The following is a 22,588-nucleotide window of genomic DNA, read 5'->3' on the forward strand; positions in this document are numbered from 1 at the left end:
TACTAATTTCGGACAAAAAACTGCTTTACAGTCGCTTTTATCCATTGAGGGCTATTGTAAATTGTAACGAGTAACGACTCCCTCCCGAGTTGACTTGAACTACTTACTCCTATGATATAAGTGTGCGTAAAACGACAACGTCGCAAGCATAAGTCAGCAGCGCCAGCGACTACGTGTGGTACTTAATTTGCCACGAGAAAATTGAAACTTTAAAAAGAAATTCTACTAAAATCCAGTTAGATAAACTGTCTAGTTTGGTCCGAAGTCGGGACACGCTATATCTGAATGGCTGTGTCTGCTCTGGCACTGAACCAGCAACTCCTCTGCTTCTCAAATTCAAGGACAAGAGCAATATCAAGGCCATGGTTTCCCAAAAAAGAAACGCTTGTGAATTCTCACAAGGCTCATATCTTTATAGTTTCTTGCTCTTCCTCTTCGACTTCCCAGTCCCCAGAGGCCAACACTCAGTCTGCAGAGTCTTGTGTCAATCTGGGCCTCTCCCTCTTCTCCAAAGGACGCGTACGTATTATTCCTTTCATGCTTTAGTTTTGCAATGTGGGTGTCTTCAATTTGAGAGATTCTTTTGCAATTAGAGCCAAAGCTTTTAGTTCTTTTGTTTTTCTGTTCTTAATGATTGGATGCTACTTTAGATAGTATATACTCATTTAGTCAATGTCAGTATGAAATTGGCTACGCTATGATGCTAACTTGAAAGTATACTCTTTTTTTAAAATTTTTGCTTTTCTCTATGCTATTGATATATTGGACAGGTTTCCACATTGAACAAGTATTCTATAATATCCTGTTTAAGGTTGCAGCATATTGCTCTTGTGGTCCGGTATATTAAAGACCTTAACTTTACCGTATGTTAAATCGTAGAGTATCGTGCCATTCTAACATTATTTTGTAATCCAAGGAGCGAAATCGTGCTTGTTTTATTATTCTGATGCAAATCAACCCTTGCTCAGCAAAGAGCAAACTCCTATCTATGACAACTGAGACTGATTTCTGGATTAATGATTTCCATGATAATGCTGCTTCAAATTGCTCTTATGAAGTTATTGATCACATTTTTCAGAAGTAGATAGTCTCAGATAGCACATTGTTCTGCATCACTGGCAAAAACTACCTATGGAACCCATATTTTCTATTTGTAAATTCAAATCATATTTTTGTAAAACAGTGCCTTTAAGTTAAATGGATATTTCAGGTTAAAGATGCTTTAGTCCAGTTTGAAACAGCCCTTACTTTAGATCCAAACCCTGAGGAAGCTCAAGCTGCTCTCTATAACAAAGCATGCTGTCATGCCTACAGGTAAGGATTTCTAATGTTTTTTCCTTCTTTTGTTAATAGTTAGAACTTCAAATTATCATGAAGGATTCTAGAAATTGACATGTACTTTAGGAAAGAGGTAATTTGCCAAACATAATGCTACCATTATACTCTCCCAGCTGCACCTGGAAAGTAGCTTATCTATAGTATTCAAAAATACATACTCTTATTACATGAATGGATACTCTATCTGTCTGCCAACTTTGCTGGACTCTTCTTTTTTGAAATTCCCCCATACATGAGTATCCAATAGAAGGTTCTGGGAATCTGGTTTGAAGTAACATATTAGTTCGTGTTATGAAACTCCTGTGCATTAATCTCAACTAATAATTTATTACTAAAAAGGGCTGCACTAACTAACAATCTTTCATTTTTTTTTTTTGAGGAAGAGGGGAAGGAAAGAAAGCTGCTGATTGTCTGCGGACAGCTTTGAGAGACTACAACCTCAAATTTGGTACAATTTTAAATGATCCTGATTTGGCCTCCTTCAGAGCATCGCCTGAGTTCAAGGAATTGCAAGAAGAGGTTTGTTGCATAAGTTTTCTTCCTGCCACTCCCCTTTCCCAATACCCACCAAGTATCCTAAATGCAAAAGCGATGGAATCAAATGAAAGTAATTCATCCCCATGAGGATCAAATTACTGAAAGTTGGTTTTCTTCATAATTATTTGTTATCTTTCCAGGCCAGGCTGGGCGGAGAAGATATAGGCTACAGTTTTCGAAGAGATCTCAAACTTATCAGTGAAGTCCAGGCCCCATTTCGTGGGGTTAGGAGATTTTTTTATGTGGCATTCTCTGCAGCCGCTGGAATTTCACTGTTCTTCACTCTACCCAGGCTAGTTAGTGCTATTAAAGGTGATGATGGTGCTCCTGATCTATGGGAAACTGCAGGCAATGCTGCCGTAAATATTGGAGGTAAACAAGGAGATCAGTTATGCTAAGTGTGTGCACGTGTTATGTGTGTCAATTGATGAGTTAATCTCTGGTTTTTCGTTTGAATGTGTTGGCGTGACCCTCAAGCTAATAATTTGTAACTGGCTTTTGTAAAATGACTAAGTTTTTGAATCAGCTATCTGCAGGTATCATTGTTCTTGTGGCATTATTCTTCTGGGACAACAAGAAGGAGGAAGAGCAACTTGCACAAATATCCCGAGATGAAACTCTCTCTAGGTTGCCTTTGCTCCTTTCCACCAATCGGGTTGTTGAACTCATGCAGTTACGAGACACTGTTAGGCCAGTTAGTATTAAAATTTTCATTTTATTTATTGTTTGAATTTTGCTTGCAAGTTCTTGCTGCTTCATGACTGCAAACTTTAGATAGATCATTACAAATTTTATGCCTGCATGGTCACTGTAAAAGTATAGTCTTCAAAGATAATGTTGCCAACCATAAGCAATTAAGAACTGAAACCTTCATCTCATTTCATCACCGGATAATACATTTCTTGTACTGATTTTAGCAAATATACTTGACACATTTCCAAAGTAATCAAAGTATTAAAATTTAGGCTAATAATTAATAAATGAAGCAGGACAGCTACCTGTAATAGCTCTATGTGTTTCTTTAATTGTTGTTATATGCCTTGTGGACACCCCTGTGACGAGAGCAACCAGAATGCTGTGGCCATAAAAATTATCTGTTTTGTTTTCTGTTTCTACATTTTTTGTAGTGAATGCCACTGCTTGGAGTGGGGATGGAGACAAAAAAGGGAGGATATAAGGAAAAAAATGAGACTTACTATTAGATCAAAAGTCTTCTAGACTTACTATAGAAGATTACATTGATATCTACTACCCTCATTGAGTGTAGATGCATCTTAATGCACTGTCATTTCCTACTTGGTGATCTAAATATATGTCAAGTTTAACTTTAAGTTGTGTTTTTTTCTAACTTACATGCTGACGCATTTTATACGCTCGCCCTTTATCTATATGGTTTTTGTCATTACATTCTGATTGAAGGTTGGATTCAGGTTATTTTAGCGGGGAAAAAGGAAACAGTTTCGTTGGCCGTACAAAAGGCTGAGAGATTTCGAACTGAGCTCCTCAGGCGAGGTGTTCTTGTAGTTCCTGTCATTTGGGGTGAAGGTAGAACACCACAAGTGGAGAAGAAGGGTTTTGGGGCTTCTCCAAAGGCAGCAGTTGCTCTTCCTTCTATTGGGGTAAAATACAAGTTGCTAACCTATAGTAGATTAGTGGCCATACGAGGATATAGTTCTTCTTCACTTATTACTTTATCGTCATTTGTATAGTTACTAAGACTTCTTAGAAGTGTACTTTGTGCCGTACATGTGACTGCATCTTTATGCTTAGGTGTATTTGTGCTGGAATGTCATAGATGCATAGGCTTGCTGCTTATAGCAATCAATTTTACATGGACTTTTAAGTTGTGAAAAATTAAATGCATGCACCAAATATGGTTTTTGATTGAAACATTTGTTGCTTTCTTGACACTTTATGTCTTGGTGTCATGGCAGGAAGACTTTGAGAAACGAGCTCAATCTATAACTGCAAAATCAAAGTTGAAAGCTGAAATTCGATTTAGGGCGGAGGTTGTATCACCTGAAGAATGGGAAAGGCAACCTGCTACTCCATACTTTTACGTTATTGTTTTATCCCTGTTTTAGAAATTAGATAAAAAAAGTTGTGCTGTAAAGCATCTCTTGAGGTCAGAAAAGGACTGTGTCTTGACAAACTGTTTCAAACCATTGATTACTACTCAATTATCAGTGATAGGCTCAAATTGTGAATGGACATCTTTTCTTTGGTTAGCTTCTTTTTCCTCTTCTAATCTTTTAACTAAAGATTTTTACTCATTTCAGGTGGATCAGGGACCAACAAAAGTCTGAAGGAGTTACTCCTGGTGAGGATGTGTACATAATTTTGCGCCTAGATGGTCGAGTTCGAAGATCAGGAAAAGTAAGAACATTTATCGGAAAATTGTGCCAGTTCCTCTTCTTGGGCTGAGATAATAACATATACGTTGATTATCAGATTGTGTCATGGCGGTAACTTAGGAAGAGTTATAACTGATGGCTGATTTTAGTTGCTTAAAATTTTGAAATTTATGAACACACTCAAAGCATTGCTTGGTTTTATATCAGCTGCTGTTTTCATTTCCTGTAAGGCTATTAAATAAATCTTATAAACCTCCTTAGTTATCAGTTGTCACTGATTGGGATGACCTGAATTAATGACTATAGACCCCAAAGTAGTAAAAGTTCTGCACTTGAGGACATCTTAATATTTCCTTATACTTAACTACCATGTGGTGATGTGGGTCAGTTGCGCACTAAGCTCTATATTCTCCATCTTAGGTTTACAATAACCAATGACGAAAAATTGGAACTTTTCTCCTCTTTATCATGGTAAATTTTCATGTTCGCAGGGAATGCCTGATTGGCCACAAATAGTGCAGGAGCTACCACCAATGGAAGCATTGCTAAGCAAACTAGAAAGATAGGATCTCTGTCAGCAACTCTTACTTGAGTATGCTTTGAACGAAGACAGAACAGATTGTGTGGCTGATGGGGATCTTTCCTGTTGCTGATTAGTGATGCATTAGAAAAACATGTTTTTCTTCCATGGTCCTTTTACACAGCAGGAGATTCTACATCCATACTTTAAGCATTGTATTATTGCTTCGTAAAATTGAACATGCAAACTTTGGGACAAAATAAAGAAATTAATTCTGGTCATCTGTTATTTCACTATTTTTAAGTTTTAACAATGGTTGACCTGTATCCTTTTATCTCTCATTTCTTTTTCTTTCCTTTTCGGAGGGGGGAGGCAGCCTTTCTGGTGGACTTTATTGGCTTTGTTTTATTTTTTTTTTGTGTGTGCAATAATTGCACAAGCCAGCACGCTGCTTCTTTTTTCCACCCTTAATACTAGCGTTTTAATGGGGGATTATCAGTCTTATTGGGGTAAGCGAGCGCTCCCTTCACGTTATTGGATGAATGATCATATTATAGTTTTCAATTAATTAACTTCCATTTGTGTTAGACAGTTGAAACATTGAACCTATCCTTCATACCCCAATTCGCAGTCAAATGTTGTTCCAAGGTTTTCAGGGCGCCAGGAATACTTTCAACAGTTTCAGCATATGTTTTGTTTTCGACCTTTTTGAGCTCAAATTTATGGTAACATAAAATGTAGCAACTTCCCCTCGAGATTCATGGTTACCATCTTCTTGGCTTCGGATAGCCAAATGACTTATTGAGTGATTGTGGTATTTGCCTTGCTACTTAGTATTTACAGCAGAGAATCGATGGAGAATGCGCGGGAAGCAAAGATAGTTTAAAGATCGAAGAAGAAAGGAAGCTCAGTCACCTGAGTATTTAGGCTGCCGTTTAGTACTTTTCTTTACGTAGTTAGTTACGTTGTTGTTTACATTTAGATTGAGTTTGATATATTACTAAGAATATTACATTTAAAACATTTATATAAATTTATTATTTTAAATTTGTCTAAAGTTTTCTTTTTTTTATAAGCGTGACACCCAAACTCTTTTCTCTCTCAAATTTTCTGAATTTCTTAATAAATTTTTTATATTTTAAACCGTTTAAATGTTTTCTTTTTTCAATTTTTGTTACAAAAAATATATTTTTTGTAAAACACTTTTAAAATTTTTTAAAAATTTAAATTAAAATTTCATAAAATTCAAAATCTCAATCTCTTTAATTTTTGGACTTGATGATGAAACTTAACTCAAATGTGCTAATGACGTGCTACCTTTCCTGCGGACTATTAAAAAAAAAGAGAAGAGAGCAAAGTGAGAAAGAAGTCAAGAAAGATGAAGGAGAAGAAGCCATGGAAGAGAAAAAAAAGAATCCGAAAGTTAAGTTGGAGAATAAAAATTTGTTTACTTTTCATTTGCAGAGGAAAAATAACTTTCTCTCTCTCATTGCAATCACATTGTCATAAAATTACTTTTTCATCCCCAAAGCGTCAATCAAACACTGTCATATGCTTCTCCACAAGTTAATTACAAGAATGTCCTTCACTTACCGTCTACCAAACGTTACCTTCCGGTTTGACTTTACCGAGTTACTTTTTTCTCTCCTTTATACTACACCGTTTAGATTGTTGGGTGTATGAGCTGCAAATGGTTTGCCCAGATCCATGTGCTTTATTTCCTTGGTATTGGTAACGCCAGATGTTGGTGCTGGTTGTTTGTTTATTATTTCTGCCTTTTTTTCTCTCATCCAGCAGTGTATATATATCCGTTGGTTGATTAAATAAAACGTGTTGTCATCGTGGCGTGTTACCATTTTTCTTCTGTTTTTTCTCTCTTGGCTCTCGACTGTCCTTTCTTCCCTGTGCCACAGCTGGTTATTTTCCCAGAAAACCTCACCTTCTTCAACACACCTATTATAATCAAAGTTTAAATTTGAGTATGGCCAACTTTTAAACGTTAGTTAGACAAAATATAAAAGTATCGAATATGGTATGGAAGTTGCATCGACATAGAAAGGAGCGAGATATAGAGAATTGAAAGAGCCAAGGTCGGTCCATGGGGTGGGTAAGGTTGGGATCTTGAGCCACATGTGTTGTGCTTGCTTCTAAGAATCTGATAAGATTAAACTAATTATTTCAGATTTGCTTACGCCTTTAACCCGAGTCAATGTACCTTTTTATGCCTATCTTGATTATATGATCTTTCTTAATGTATTTTTCCTATGCAAGAGGAAGTATCCTCACCCAAACTTTGAACCCTGTTAGCCTCTGAAAACCTCAGACCAAACACCTGAATAAGCCACCTGTCAGCTCATTTGGAAAACAACACTTTGCAGAAGAAAATTTGTGGTTCCATAATGCGGTGCTCAAATTCTAGAATTTTACTTTGACAACCCATTGTTGCATATTTTTACAGGCCACTTGAGTGGCTCTGAACTATACATAAATCTCACCTACTATCTGGAATCCACAACTGAAATCGACAAAGAAAGGTTAGAATAACATAGAAAATCGATCTACCCCCATGAATAAAGGTCACACGCCAGCAATTTCAAGGGATTATCTATTGTTTTAAAACTCTGGTTTTGGGGTGTTCACATCGCCAGTTCTGTCATTTTCTTGTATTAGGTTTTGAACAAGTCATACATTTTCAAGGACTCCCCAAACTTTCTAAATAGCTATCCAGGCGTTGTTTGAACTTGTACAAGAGTCATTGAACTAATGAACTTTATCAAAGAATCAACCGAGTACCCCCATGTCACTAAAAACATTTCTTTTTTCTTCCATTGTCGGGTTAGGTTGTGCTTTTATTATTATTCTGATTATTCTTTGTCATTATTATTGTTAATAGTCATGGGATTAGGACAGGCAAACTATTGGAAGGTTGTTGGACGAACTAGGATTTAAACCAATCCTGTAATATATGCCTCCCCCATCAGTCAACCAATTGCCTTCTTGGTGTGCTTAGACGTTGAACCATCATTATCTCCATATTTACAAAACTACCAAGGATTCATGTACTTTGTCCAATGCTTTTATATTTATTTTTTATTAATATTCTATGAACGAAATGATATATTCATAATAGTGTGGGCCAATAACAAAAATATAATCCTCAATTTGAGCTTGTTCATTATCATCTTCAGAATTAGAAATTTACCAAGTTACAATATTTTGAAGAACAGGTTTACGTACCGTTGTCCTATGCAGAATTATTGCTGTGTCATTTAAATGTTGAATATGGTTTCATCATACACATTTGAGTTCCGCTTCTTCGAGAAAGAAAGGCAAGAACAATAAATTTTGGAACGAGAAATAGAAATTTGACAAGGGAAAAAAACCTAATGCTGGTGCCAAGTCAAGTGGCATTTTGGATAAATAAGGAGTTAGTCAATGTCATTCTTCCAACTCTTTTATTAGTAGCTTTAAAAACAAGTCGCCACACCCCTTCTCTTCTTGTCCCGACTTAAGCAACTGCAGCATAGAAAAATATACGACAGCCAAAACAAACAAACAGCATGTCTAATCCCTCTGGTTTTATCCTGGCCGTTTCCTTAGTCCTCACAACTCTGATCATCTCCTTGTCGACCGTCGAAGCAGGTGGTGACCACCACTTGATCAACTGGGTTCCGACCAAGGCTGGCTGCCAGGGCTCCATGGCTGAGTGCATAACTAACGATGAGTTTGATATGGACTCCGAGATAAACAGGCGCATATTGGCAACCACGCAGTACATAAGCTACGGAGCTCTGCAGAGGAACACCGTGCCATGCTCTCTCAGGGGTGCATCCTACTATAACTGTCAGCCAGGTGCACAAGCTAACCCCTACAGCCGAGGATGCAGTGCCATTACCCGTTGCCGTAGTTAAGGTTATTCCGCAACTCCCCCACCCCCGCTGTTTTTTTTCCTGTCTCATTTTGTTTGTCATTTGTAAGATAAAAATATACCAATAAAGTTGATTTAGTCAGAATATCAAGCTCCTCTCTGGTGAGATGGAGATTCTATGTTGTTGAAGAAATTCCCTGATATGTTATCATGTAATCTTGTGTGTCTCTTTGCCCTTTTAATTTGCTGCTTTCGAATCTTAATTACCTTCAAGTTTCAATCAGTTTCGCTTCATTTATACTAGGAGACAGATTGATCAGACGTTTTTGGTTTACCATCTGGGAGAAGATCCTGGTCAACCCTGTTTGTTAACTCCAACACGCAATGGCAAATTATGAACCAGGCATGAAAATACGTCAGCTAGAACTAAAATCCATAGCAAGTACTATGATGGTAGGCCAATCAGAATGATTATATACCAATTAATGGAAAGGGGAACATTAATTGAACTCGTACTCTTCTAACAAGTACAATCATAGCCATCTTTGATACCACTTGTTTTGAAATGTCATTCACTCTTCCAATAATTCAAAATAATTTGGAAGTACCATCTATTGCATTCAAAATGTATTCTGACAACATATTGTCAACTACTTCGCATACCTCAACTGAAGGTCATTAGAGATAAAATGTGAGCTAAGACAAATTATATTCAGAAGGACAACTTCAATTATCAGCTAAAGCTAAAGCACTTCCAAGCGCTAAAGCTGATACACTTGGGATTGCCTACAAAGATTAAGGATTAGCGTTAACAGCTGCTCATCCAGAAGGCTGGCCAATGAAGCAATGCTCAACATGACAAGTTTAATGACCAAACCTAAATAATTATGTATTTGCCATTGCACAGAGAAAGAGCACGAATGTTAACAACAAATCACCTCATATTCATTAACTCGCTCTATAATTTGCCAGACTGGCATTAAAAGCAGATAATTGTTACTCCCAGTTCACAGAAGATATAATGAGTACAATAAAAACAGAAAAAAGAAAAGGAAAAGGTGGACACTCAGTAATGTCTCTGATCTCTCGCCAATTATGTTTGCATATAAAATAAGATACCACCAAATTACAATCATCAACCACTGCTAAAAACGCTCTTTGGCTAATTTTCATGCTGAACCTTCCTCTTGCTTTGCTTCATCAGACTTCTGCTTTGATGGAGCTAAAGGAGATGGAGAGCCTTCCACTCCCATCTCTGCTTTTAGGTCATTGATGCTCTGCTCCAGCTCGTTTATACGGCTTCCCATTTCATCAAGTGCTTTGGAGTTAAGCAAACAGTAGAAGTCCCACACTTCATAATAATACTAAAGTAACTAACTAACTATTTCCATTTAAAGTAATGCTATGACACCGCAAAAACATAACAAAGTTTCAAACTTGTTCAAATCCGTCCAGCAAACAGTTATCAGATACTGGTCCAAAATCACTGTCCCACCAAGCTTCTTAGCCTTATTTCAAGAATACCTTATAAGTTGACAAAAGTAAAACTTAAGTATAGGTTACTCTAAAACATTCAACCTATTTATGTAACAATAAAATTAAAAAGCTCAACAAAGAAATATAGACAAACTTCTCTGCCAAACATATCGTTTAGGACAAGCCATTTACTTCACCAATGAAGCAACTCAGCCACATTCCATATCTTGTTCTTTTTGACAACATTGCTATCCTACGGAAAAACATGTTTCAGTAAAATTTAAGAACATATGAAAAGGATATTCTTTGTAATAATGGAATCAGACATTGTTTGAAACCTAGATTGCTGCAAACAAAATTGTTGTCAATAACAGAAACACATTATTCCAACAACAGAGGGTCTAATTATAACTCACCATTTGTTGAAGAAGATTTTGCACCTGTAAAAATCAATCAAAAAGATCATTACTAAGGACTTAGTAGAAAAGCACGTCAACAACCACAGCAAATAATTGCCGAAATATATCCATCAGAAACTATAGTCCTTGCACAACTTTGCAACCTCAGAGTTGAGACTAAATCAAAATTAGCAGTAGTTATGCCCTCGTGATAAATTAAAAGCAGTTATCATTCATGGTATGAAAAAGGGTGAAGAACTCACAAAAACAGTCATATCAGCAGTGCTTTGCTTTGAGTCTTCCGAATTATGTCCATCCTGCAAAAAATGTACATTAGTCAGCCCATACCACACAGCATTAGCAAATGAGTAATACACAATTAACCCCTACTTCAGATTGTTTAACACTAAGAATGCAATTGATCACATCCTCAAATACCTAGAAAACTATAATCCTCTAACCAAAACTTTTAACAAGAAAAAGAACTCAGAGCGGAAATTGCTTCTGACTTGCTAAAAATCTGAAGAAGACAAAGGAATTGTATGCCATTGACTAAAAGGTTTGGGTCTTAAGAGAAGTAAAACCCTAAATAACGTCATAAAACCTACACTAACATTCATAATAAAGCCTAGAAAGTAAAACTTTAATACCAGCATTGCAAGCACAACCAATTTTAATCCAAAAAATACTACTAAAATTTAAAAAATAATAAAAATCAAACGAGATATAAACCAGAAAAGCATAATTGTTAAAACCCACAAAGATTCAAGATTGTTTAGAGAATACAGATCTAAAACATGTCGAAAATGAAACTATTTAGATCAAGACCTTTAACATCCATGGTACGACTATAGATCGTACGTTTCTGGGCAATTAAAAGAAAAGGAGAAAATGATAGCGAGGAAGATTATCAGCTTTAAAATTTACAGAAAGAAGAAATGAAGTAAAGTATACCATTCTTTGGCAGTGGATCTCTGGTTGTTCGCGCTGCTCCTCACTCCTCACCTCAGTTGCCTAAAATTCGAAACTTGGAAGCTTGAGGGAAATCAGAAATGATCGCTACTTACTTTAAAGGCGTATAATCGCATTCCATTTTCATCCCGGCTTAAGCCTCTAATTTACCCATATGCCACTCGTCTTCAACATTTTTTAGCCTTTGTTTTCTTTTTCACACTTTATTATATATCTCCAGAAAATGAATTTAAAACGTAAATACTACTGTTTCGACGTTACGTTTCATCATGTCAAAAGAATATGGAAAAATCTAAAGTGACTATTTATTGAGAGTTACGGTGATGGCATTTTTGTCATTGAGCATTTATACCCAAGTTCCAAGCCCAATACGAATTGGGACAAGACGAAGAGGCAAGAGCGAGGGAGCGCCACCGCATTCAAAATTCAAATAGTTTGGGCCTCATTTTACAACTGTGGGTCTCTACGGCTTTACCAAGTAGTTCATGATCCGCGTAAATCTAATCTGCTTTTGTAATTCTGATCAAGGATTAACGGGGCGGATGCAAGACAAGTGTCGGGTTTTTGCATTGTGCATTCTGACTTGTCTCGTAACATAATCCTTTCATGAAATAACTTAAAATGAAAGGAAGATAACAAGAGAACCTCTCCTTCGATTTTAGGTGGAAAGGGATTGATATCCAATTCTTTGTATCCAAACATACACACACATACATAATAAAATCCTAAAGAATGTACATCAAATTATTGCATACATGATAAATTCCTTAATGTGTTGGAGGTTCTTTAATTCGGTGACCGCTCTTTTTGCAAGATAGGAAGCTTAGACCCTCTTCTTAAGGGGAAATCCCACTAATGTAGATTGCACAAAATTTATAATAACCTACCCATTTCTATCTTTTTGAAAAGGTTGTATATACGAGTACATGGACCAAGTTATTTCAGGGTTTTCTTAGATTGACAAGTAGGTTTTCAGAATTGCAGTCACAAACCAATTGGTAAAATCCAGAAATTAAGTTCATAGTTAGCATTGCAATGGGCTAATAGAATTGCCAAGATAAAAGAACAAGAATAATAGCAACATGCAACTAAGCTCATTGATCTATATCTCAAGAGCAAGTCAAAATAAACAATTATATATATATATATATATATATATATATATAAAAAAAAAAAGAGTTGGCGGGAGTCTCCCTGTGCGTAAATAACTACAGAACTTGATATGAGGTGTAATGGGTTTATATTTATAAGATGAGTACAAAAATTTCACCAGCCAAAGAAAATACTTGGCACTTCATTTGTCCTTTCTACTAAGCGATTTATCACTCACACAGGGATTTTCGGGTGAGGAAGACCATAAACCCCACAATATAACTAGGTGAAGACAAAGGAGTAGAACAGATGAACAAGAGTTTGATGGATACACATTCCAGCACAGCTCCACTCCTAGGAACAAAAAAACACTGTACAAAGAAAACAGAAGTGGAAATATCGTGAATATTTCAAGGAGGTGACTGCTCCAAGTTTATTCAAGAGCAGGAGTAAAGAAGTTACCGAAGCAATGTAGGGAAAGGTGTTCTCCACAACAGGTAAGGCAAGCTATAGAAATACCTGCACCCAGAGACGATAGTCAGGCTCAGATGAAACTCTTAACATTTTTCTCACTAAAGATAAATTATAAACAAGAGAGAGATCTGAAATGATCTGATTCCATCTAAAAGTTTTGTACAGCAGGAATAAGATATTCTCAAACCAGAAAAGCATCTAGATAATCCATAATTTATAGTATCATAGCAGGCATCATAGTCAAGATTTTTACATATACAATTTAGGAGGTTAGACAACCTAATATGAATAACAGGGCATTTGTAATAGCATGACACTCACCATGAATAGAATTGATAATGCAATGAGCGGGCACATACAATGCCAATGAAGTTTCCAACAAACATGGTTGTCGTGATATCTGAATTCATTTCCACTAAATTTAGTATTCCAATGAAAGAGGGAATAAGGGATTCTCTCATGAAATTCATGGAATGATCACAACTTACATTCTTTCTTGAGGGCTTTTGGCAATGAACTGCTAGATGTTGAGAAATAAGATCTAATCCTCGAACACAAAAAATTAAGAAGCCCACCTTCATGCCTGCAAAATAGCAGATAAATGTGCAATTAACATGATCATCATCAGTTACATGGCAAGAATATTGCCTAAAAGGCTAAAACTAGACATTTTTGCATAAGTAGCACAAACATCAAGAGCAACACAAACCATCCATCAATGAACATTCTCTAAATGGATTATGCATCGGGGTTTGTGTCATAATATCAGGTTTTATCTAACACAAGGCAGGCAACTATATCTGTCAAGGCTTATATTAGTGAGACAAATTATATTTTTCCCAAAAAAAAATTCCTGAGACTGCATGCTATTACTTAACACCAAGAGACACAAGCCATTTCACTTACTTGCACCATTTATAATGAGCAAAAAATGCGAGTAATACAAGGTGAGCAATCAGCAAAGAGACAGCAAATTCCTTTGATACAAAAATTGGTTCAGGAATGAACTTGAAGTTGACAGACCTGGCAAAAGAATAAAAATCAAAGTTACACCTCAACAAAACCCATTATCATGCAAGTAAATTACAGAAAATTATAGTCTGAAAAACAATGAAGTATAGCGCTATTCCCAAAAAACCACCCCAGCATACAAAATGATAAGCAAGCAAATGGGTACAACCTCTTAAAAAATATCAGTGTGGACCTTTATCCCTTCAAAAGAAGTTCAAAGAATTATTGAAGAATAGTTTCCAGTAACCCTAAAATCTACACTGATTTACCAAACAGAAACTCAATACGAGCTCAAGTATATCTTATGCCACGCAATATTTTTTAGAGACAAGTTTATGAACCATAAAAATTTTAAACTACTCAAAATAAATACTTAATACCCTCAAAGGCAGGTAACAACATGAATATTATAACATAAGAACTTTTACACGAGCGATCTTAAATTTAAGCTCATTGACTTAGCAGAAGGACACACAACTCCCCAAAGGAGATCAAAGAAATAATTTCATATCAAAAGGCTTTACAAAAGGCAAAAAAGAAACTTTTCTCAAATTGAGAATTCTTTCAAATCAGATTTTGATCAAGCAATCCAATCTGTAATCTAGTCGCTGCACCATACCAAGCTAATACTCCATGAAATATCAATAATCCAAGAAAAATTACCTAAACAATATTTTCATTTACCACCATCCAGTAAAGATGCTACTAATTAACCATGTCCATTTGTTACTAGCTGGCAACTAAGGGAAGGGAGAGCATTTTCAATACTATAGAATTACCAGAAGTGGATGAAGACACGTCCAAGATTAAAGGCTTGCGATATATATTCGATTGGATATGATACTAGAAAGGGCAGCCCCAGCACAATCTGCAGAACCATTTACAGAGTATGTAGAAATGAATTGACGTATTGGCAGAGAATGCCTCCTGCCACAACATTAAATGCAGTAGTCCAACTCACCTAACCACATTGAAAGTAAGTTAAGATGCATGGAGATTAATATTAACTTCCCATGTTAAGAAAGAAAAAGAATATAATCTGTAAAGCAAGGAAAAGAATTAGAAATAGATATCTCAATTATCAGGCAATTTTCAATGCTGATAATGAGTCCTCAAAGGCCAACAAGGAATAGCTCACACACCTGCACCAGCGCCGCACCAGCTAAAGCTGATATTATCCCACTGATATTCATAGCCTGTAGAAGCAGTGATTCCAAAAAAAGATGCAACTGTTTGAACATAATAACTGACCCAATTGCTATTTACTAGAAAAATATAATGCAGCAGAAGTTAACGCACCTGTAGCATGAGTATTAAAAGAGGTGGAGCATAAAGGAGGACATTCATCTTTATTGAAACTGCAGCACTACACATAGAAAGAGGGAAAGTTGAATCAACTTTTCTTTTCTTTTCTTTTTAAAAGAAAAAACAAAGTACTAATTAAGTGAGCAAGCTACCTAAATATAATCAATCCCAAATGCCACCGTTGGTAAAGAATGGATGCCATTGCAGCATGGAGAAGTGTCATTGCAAAACAGTCATTAAACAGACGAAGCACAAATATTGAGTGAACTCTCTTTGAAAGAGAAACCAAGCTCAGAGCCCACCATGGAAGCTGCAAGACATTATAGGAACAACAAATGCTAATATCAAAAGCCAAGACAAATAAACAAGCATTGTAACAGAGAGGTCAGAAACATTAACAGCGAAGAACAATTTTGTTTTCCACAGATTGGATGGCTTCTGCAGAATGAATATACAGATTTTACCAGTGCTTGAGGAATGGTGCAAGTGATAATTGAGACGCAGACATCTCAAATACACAAGTTTCCAGCATTTAAAGTAAAGACATGTATTTTAGAACTTTTAACAGTATTCTCTCCTTTATCCGCATGTAAAGTAGATTGTGAAAAACTCTACGTAATTTTACATAAAAAGACATCTAACTACACCAGAAACAAAAAATGATGGTGATATTATAAATTATAGGGTACATATTAGCGCCTGAACTAATAAAACACAAGTAAATTTCATACCACATCAGTCTTTACATAGATTAATAAGACGATTCCCAGGTTTATGATGTATAAAATCCCAAACAAAATCTGCAATCAACAAAACAAAAAAAAAAAAAAGCATAAGGTACTGTTTTACATAACCACAAATCAGAGACAAGAAAATTCAGCTTGCATAGTACTATGATCACCTGAGCTGGAAAAACCTGTCCTCCTGTAACATACTGAATAGCGGAATAAACATAAAGGAAGCCAGCTGGGTAGACAAGCGGCCCAGTGTCTCCTTTCAAGTTCTTGTAATCCCTTTCTCCTCCGAGAAACCCACTTACCTGTCATTAAACACTAATTCCACATTATCCCGTTATTAAAAAAAAAAAAACTGAACCAACCGAGAGAAAGGAATTTGCTTGATTAGTACAAAATTACCACACCTGAGACATGTAAGCGTCCCAATCTATCTTCGTATCTGAAAATTAAAAGTGTGAAAAGTCACCAAAGAGTTTCAGGTAAGAGAAAAGAGTGGAAGAGCGGGATTTTTGGGACCTTACAAGGGACGTAGGCGATGATGAAGGAGATGAGGAGGGCGTCAATGAAAAGCAAAGCCAAAGCCATTGCGGTTTTTGGGTTTTTGAGAAGTTTTGGGATCAAAGAAAAAGCACCAGCATCTTTTCTTCGAGAGCGTTTGGCATGAGCAGAAGCTGAGTTTTTCACTGCCATGGATTTTTTTTTCTTAATTTTGGGTTGAATTTGTGTTTGCCTTTTTTATTCTTCGTTGTTGATCGAGGAGAAAGATATTGGACTATTGGAGTTTCAGGAAACAAGCGCAGGAAATGAACGGTCAAGAAACTGTTTTCGAACAAAGTTGGTTTGATTGTGGCCGTTTGATTGGTGTGGATGTGGTGTGTAATGTGTAATGAGTTAGGAGTGGGCTACGGATTGGTCCCTTTTGATCGATCGAGGGGAAGCTTCCTTGTTTCATGGTCGGGTTGCCTAGGCTAAATAAAAAGACCCAAAGAACAGGCCCAAATCCTATCTGCTTCTTTCTTTTTTTCCTTTTTTCTTCGATTAACAAATGTTTTTAATTGGAAATATTCTATTTATACATAGATTAGTTCAAAAGCTAAATAACCAAATAAGCTCCTGAACTATATAAAAAATTTAATTAAGCTTTTTTTATTATATTTAAATAAGTTCTTAAATTTTTATTTTAAGTGAAATAAATTCTTGAACTATTAATTAACTTTGTTAGTCAACTGTATAATTGGAATATTTTCTACCACATAGCAGATGACGTGTATTAAAACTTATTGACTAGGAATTGGGTGTTCTCTTTTTACCCGTCCACATGTCCAAAAATAATTAGATTTAAGATTTGAAAAGAAATTTAAAACTAATTGCTTCAAACTAAATGCTAGTTATTATCGTTCTTAACATGGAATAGGTTTTGAAGATCTTTTGTTGTAAACCCTTTTTCATGATCATAACACATTCATGATGAATATCTGCTTTAGGCCTAGGAGACTCATTTTCAACTTGTATCTATTTCTCAACATAACGAGTTTCAAAAGGAAGGTTAAATTTTATCTTTATTGCCTTATGATGGGGATTACAAAGAGTGCTTCGTTCAAGATCGAGAGGTTCAACTTTGATTTTGGAAGAATATTTTTCTTCAATATATAGGATAAGCCGATCATCAATACCAGGCTTCGAATTCTTATTCTTACCATTACATGAACGAGTTTTCAATTGTTAAGCAATACTATGATCAACTATAAAAAGGGAAGGGAATGGATTGATCGGAAAGAGAAGGGCTTTCTTTAAGCGTTGATATTCTTGCTCTTAATCCCTGGCGATTATTTATTGAGGCAAGAGATAATGAAGAGTTTTAGAAGAAGAGTTTTGACAGATTAGCTACAGAAGATAATGAAAAGGGGTGTTGGGAATTTAAAAGGAATACAAGGAACAATTCAACTTTGAGAAGGATTATTGTTTCTCTTTAATATAGAAATTAATATAAATTTGCATAGATAAAATAAAATAACACATCAACATACTATGTGACAGATGATATGACATAAAATTACCAATTGTACCATTGATTAACAAAAGTTAATCAACAATTAGTAACAGAGGCTTATTTAGTTCAAAATAAAAGTTCAAGGATTTTTTTAAACGCAACAAAAAGATAAGAATTTAATTGATTTTTATGATAGAGTTCAGGGATTTATTTAGGTATTTAACCTAATTCAAATTTAAGCGCCCAAGTATTTGATGAAAGCATAGCTCTTAATTATTGTATTATAATTAACAAATTATAAGTATGGATTGTATAAAATTTATGAAAATATTATATGAAGCTCACATGTATAAGTGTAAATTTTTACATAATATTTTATTGTGATTAGGTACTTCCATATTTTGTTCAAGTGCATGCAATTCTCCTGCTTCAAATTTCTCCTTTCATAAATAAAAAAAAAAAACAATTTCATGATTTTTTATTTAGAAAAAAAATTCAAAATCAATTTTTTAAATACTATCCGCCCAAATCCTTGATGCACAATCTCAATCTTAATTTAGGTTGAAAGTCACAAATATTGTCACACGAAGAAAAGAAAGTCCATTTTTTTCCTAAGCAATAGCAAGCTGAAAACTGTGAATCTCTAATTCATTTATCACACTTTTAATTTTTAATTGATGATATTCAAAATGAAGGTCAATCTTTAAAAATATTTATGCTCGTTGAAATTGACCAAACAAATCATTAATTCTTATAAATGGATATTTGTTTTACATAATCACTTGATTTAGTTGTTTATAATCGATGCACAGTCTCATTTTTTTTTTTCACAAATAATATTGAATTACCTCATAAGGATACATTAGTTCGAATAAATCCTTTGTCTAATAAGTCTTGCAACTATTTTTAAGTTCTTCCAATTCATAAGATTCATACAGTAGAGAGGCTTAGAAATTGGTCTAGTTCTCAATATTAAGTCAATGGCAAACACATCCATAAATTTTCTAACAGTAAGAATATTATTCAAGCATGATTGTTCCTTCTCATTCTCGAGAACATAAGCAAGATAAACTTTGTGCTTTTTAGGAAAAAGCTCACTAGCATGAATAGCATATATTCATGTTGGAAAAGGAATTTTCTTGTCACCTTCAAAATAAAATACCAATTGATCTAGAATAGAGAAAGTAACAATTTTTCTAATAACAATCAACATTAGCATGATACATAGATAATCAATCCATACTCAGAATCACATCAAAATCAAAATGGAATCAAATTTGCCATCAATTCTCCTTCTCTAATTTTCATCAAACAAGACTTGTACACTACATCAGCAATTAAGAAACATTAAGCTATGCTCTATGTTCTGGATCCAAGCCTCTGAAGGCAATGAAGTGATTGATGACATAGGCTGGTTGCCAAAGCCGCGCAACTGTCTGATTAAATAAGCGCCTCTTCACCATCAGCTTAGTGTGTCATGGGTTCCTCCTTCTTTTGGTGAGTTTCAAATTTAACATTGATGGTTCAATCAAAGGAAATCAGGATCAACAAGATGCAGTGGTGTCTTACACAACTCGGATGGTTTTGATGTAGGCTTGTTTTTAATTCCACTTGGCATACGTGACTCCAACTACATAGAATTGATGGCCATTTTGCACACCTTGTGCCTCTTTTCTGCCTCCACTTATGTTTCATCCCCTTTGTCTATTGAATTTGATTCACAGATTACTCTCTTACGGATTAATTGTGTTGATCGAAGACCTTGAGATAAATGGCATATCTTTAACGAGATTGACTCACTGTTGTCATTGTTAAGCAATGTATCCCTCACTCACATATTTAGAGAAGCCAACTCATTTTCAAACTTCTTGACCAGGTATGGTGTTAAGGTAGCATCTCTTTTCTCGTGAAATCATGGTATGCTGAATGCTCCTTCTAATTTATGTATCTTTTTCCCTTAGTTGCTATTACGACTTTTGCTCCAATGCTACAGCTATTTTTTAAATGTTCTTTGTTTGTGTATTCTCCATGTTATCAAGTTACTGCTTTTGCTTTTTTCTCTCAAGTAGGCCTGTCCTTAGTTCATATTGTTTACGGCCATCCTTTATGTTTATATTTTGTGCAATAGGTTGTGGATAATTGTTGCTTGCAAATGCTTGTACTAGAAAGGTTTTAGGCCAACACACACTATAGTTTCAGTGTTTCTAATGAAATTTTATTTTGACTAAGCAAAAAATAAAAGAAAAGTAAACTTTCATAAGAGTACTCACAACAAAAAGATATCCAAGGGATTCATGCTCAATTTTCGAATGGTATGCAAAATGTACTAACACAAATGAATGACAGGAACCAGAATAAAAAAGAACTAAGGCATCATGGTTAGCAATGGAAAGTGTACCTTGATAATAGAACTGGAAACTAAGACATCTTCTTTATCTTAAGCAAATTCGCTCCCTTGTATCACTAGTTTTTTACCTTTATCTATAAACTTGTTAGCTTATTAGTCATTCAATTGAAAAGGTCACTTAGGAACTTGAAAGTGAAATGAGACATTTTTTTTATACTACAATGATCAAATTTGAAGAACCAAGTTTTCTGAAATGGAGAAGAGGTGATAACCTAAATTTTACACTAGACGTACATCTTATAAAAATTAAGCTGTTTGCATCTTATTGAAGTGAGTTCCTTATCTCTTAAAGAAATTGAGTTGCTTTCATCTTATAAAAATTGAGCTGCTTATCTTTTTTAGTTGTAGACACGTGTTTTTTTTAAAAAATAATAATAATAAAAATAATTAATTAAAAAAAACCAAAAAATAAAAAAATGAATGATGATGAATAGGAAGGGTCTGAGCATGTGCTCAGCCCTTTCTTCAGTCCATCATTACAGGGTATTAATGCCCTTGAAAGGTAACCGGATTTGGGGAGGATTGGTCACCTCCAACTACCAACCCTTCCTGTTTGCTAGAGACATGTGAAATCATGCTCATAAGAGCATGATTTCACTTCTAGATTGTCCAAATTTTTGGACAATCCAGTTCATAAAAAAGAGGAGGGGGAAAACAATTTGGGGGCAGGAACAAAAAAAACCAGATCAAAAAAAAGGACTGAACCTTTCAAAAAAACAAAAAAAGTCAAATCCAACAACAACAACAAAAAAATCTCATTTTTCTTCAAACAACCGAAACCTACGAATCAAAAATAAAAAAAAATTCTAAGTTTTCTAGCAGCCTGATCCACAAAACCACAACACAAAAAAAAAAAGAGCAAAAAAATAAAAATGGGAGATCCGCTAGGCCAGATCTGGTTGTGTGAGATCTAGTCGGCAATGAGAGGCCGACGAAGAGAGAAGGGCGAGAAGCCAAAAGGAAGAGAGCAAGAAGAAAAAAAAAACAAAAGAAAAGAGAGGGGAAGGAGAGTCGCTGGCGGCAGGAAGAGAAGGAGAAAAGCTTCTGTCGACCGCAAGAGAAAGAGAGAAAGAGAGAGGGAAAATTTTATAGAGAAGGCAGAAAGGGTTGCGGCTAGAGAGAGAAAAAGAGGGCAAAAAATGAGAAGAGAAGAAAAAAAGAAAGCTTAAATACTTAAGTTTAAGGTCTTCAAAACGACGCCATTTTGAAGAATTACAAGCTGCCAAACAAACACTCCAAACGGTGCGTTTTGGGCTCAGTTTAATGGACCTTGGAAGTCAGATCCAGTGCAGCAGACTTGGGCTTTTTGTGGGTCTCCGAATTGGGCCAATCTCAACCCAATAAGGTATAACTCTTCTCTTTTGCTTGGGTTTGTTTTAGTTGATATTGGGTCTAACCCATTTTACTTAATTAAAATGCATTTATTTTTTTAGGAAAGGAATATATATAAAATATGAATGTCTATTTTAGTGTTAAAAAAAATCAATCAAAAAGTAATTGTAATAATAAAAAATAGCAAAAATGCATAGTTATAAAGAACATAAATTTAGATAAATAAAAATAATAATAAAAAAATATTTTTTATATAGGAAAGATTAGTTAATTTTTTAAAAATATATATATAATAATAACATATGTAGGGGAATGACAAAAATAATAATAAAGTATATATTTTTTATCAATATTTATAGTTGGGAAAGATTCAAGGTTTGGTCTAAAAAAAATCAATAAATAAATAAAAATATAATATAATATAATATAATATAAAATAGAAAAAATAATAAGACTTAGTTTGAAATTATTAAGTAGGAAAATATAATGTTTGATTTGGAATCAATACTGATGATGGGATGTCCATTCGGAGCCCGAGAAGTCGTAATTCCGAGTAAACTTTCCTAGGTTAGGGTTTTTGATTAAGACTCCACCAGTACGATGGGAGGGTCTTAATTTAGAATTCCAATGTTCCTAATTTTAAATGAAATAAAAATTATATATTCAATCACCAATTAATCAAAATATACAAAACAAGATAAATAAGAAATTAATAATAACAATAAATTTGTTAATCACAATAATACAAAAGTAGAAAACACATATGCATAAAAAACA

The 22,588-nt window shown here is 34.9% G+C and overlaps 4 protein-coding genes across 4 annotated transcripts; 2 read left to right on the top strand and 2 right to left on the bottom strand.

Annotated features, from left to right (window-relative positions):
- The first annotated feature begins 234 nt into the window (after positions 1-234).
- On the top strand, positions 235-5,030 carry LPA1 (tetratricopeptide repeat (TPR)-containing protein). Its single transcript, XM_018114188.2, has 9 exons — positions 235-519; positions 1,211-1,314; positions 1,722-1,857; positions 2,016-2,247; positions 2,412-2,569; positions 3,306-3,494; positions 3,810-3,910; positions 4,155-4,251; positions 4,721-5,030. The coding sequence occupies exons 1-9, from the start codon at positions 286-288 to the stop codon at positions 4,793-4,795; spliced, it is 1,326 nt and encodes a 441-aa protein (XP_017969677.2). The 5' UTR covers positions 235-285; the 3' UTR covers positions 4,796-5,030.
- A 3,195-nt stretch (positions 5,031-8,225) lies between these two features.
- LOC18613531 (rapid alkalinization factor) lies at positions 8,226-8,844 on the top strand. Its single transcript, XM_007050806.3, has one exon. The coding sequence runs from the start codon at positions 8,310-8,312 to the stop codon at positions 8,658-8,660; it is 351 nt and encodes a 116-aa protein (XP_007050868.3). The 5' UTR covers positions 8,226-8,309; the 3' UTR covers positions 8,661-8,844.
- Positions 8,845-9,540: 696 nt separating this feature from the next.
- LOC18613532 (heat shock factor-binding protein-like) lies at positions 9,541-11,580 on the bottom strand. Its single transcript, XM_007050807.3, has 5 exons — positions 11,446-11,580; positions 10,755-10,808; positions 10,510-10,533; positions 10,397-10,439; positions 9,541-9,932 (listed from the first exon to the last, which is right to left on the bottom strand). The coding sequence occupies exons 1-5, from the start codon at positions 11,446-11,448 to the stop codon at positions 9,787-9,789; spliced, it is 270 nt and encodes an 89-aa protein (XP_007050869.1). The 5' UTR covers positions 11,449-11,580; the 3' UTR covers positions 9,541-9,786.
- Positions 11,581-12,686: 1,106 nt separating this feature from the next.
- ALG3 (asparagine-linked glycosylation 3) lies at positions 12,687-16,955 on the bottom strand. The gene is made up of 13 exons (XM_007050808.3): positions 16,604-16,955; positions 16,487-16,521; positions 16,247-16,384; positions 16,077-16,145; positions 15,498-15,655; positions 15,340-15,406; positions 15,183-15,236; positions 14,820-14,908; positions 13,936-14,052; positions 13,518-13,612; positions 13,351-13,429; positions 13,018-13,074; positions 12,687-12,926 (listed from the first exon to the last, which is right to left on the bottom strand). Exons 1-13 carry the CDS (start codon positions 16,770-16,772, stop codon positions 12,758-12,760), a joined length of 1,296 nt encoding a protein of 431 aa, XP_007050870.3. The 5' UTR covers positions 16,773-16,955; the 3' UTR covers positions 12,687-12,757.
- Between the last annotated feature and the right edge of the window lie 5,633 nt (positions 16,956-22,588).

The sequence above is a fragment of the Theobroma cacao genome, chromosome 1 (genome assembly GCF_053813885.1).
Source record: "Theobroma cacao isolate CCN51 chromosome 1, ASM5381388v1, whole genome shotgun sequence".
In the NCBI taxonomy this organism is placed as follows: domain Eukaryota; kingdom Viridiplantae; phylum Streptophyta; class Magnoliopsida; order Malvales; family Malvaceae; genus Theobroma; species Theobroma cacao.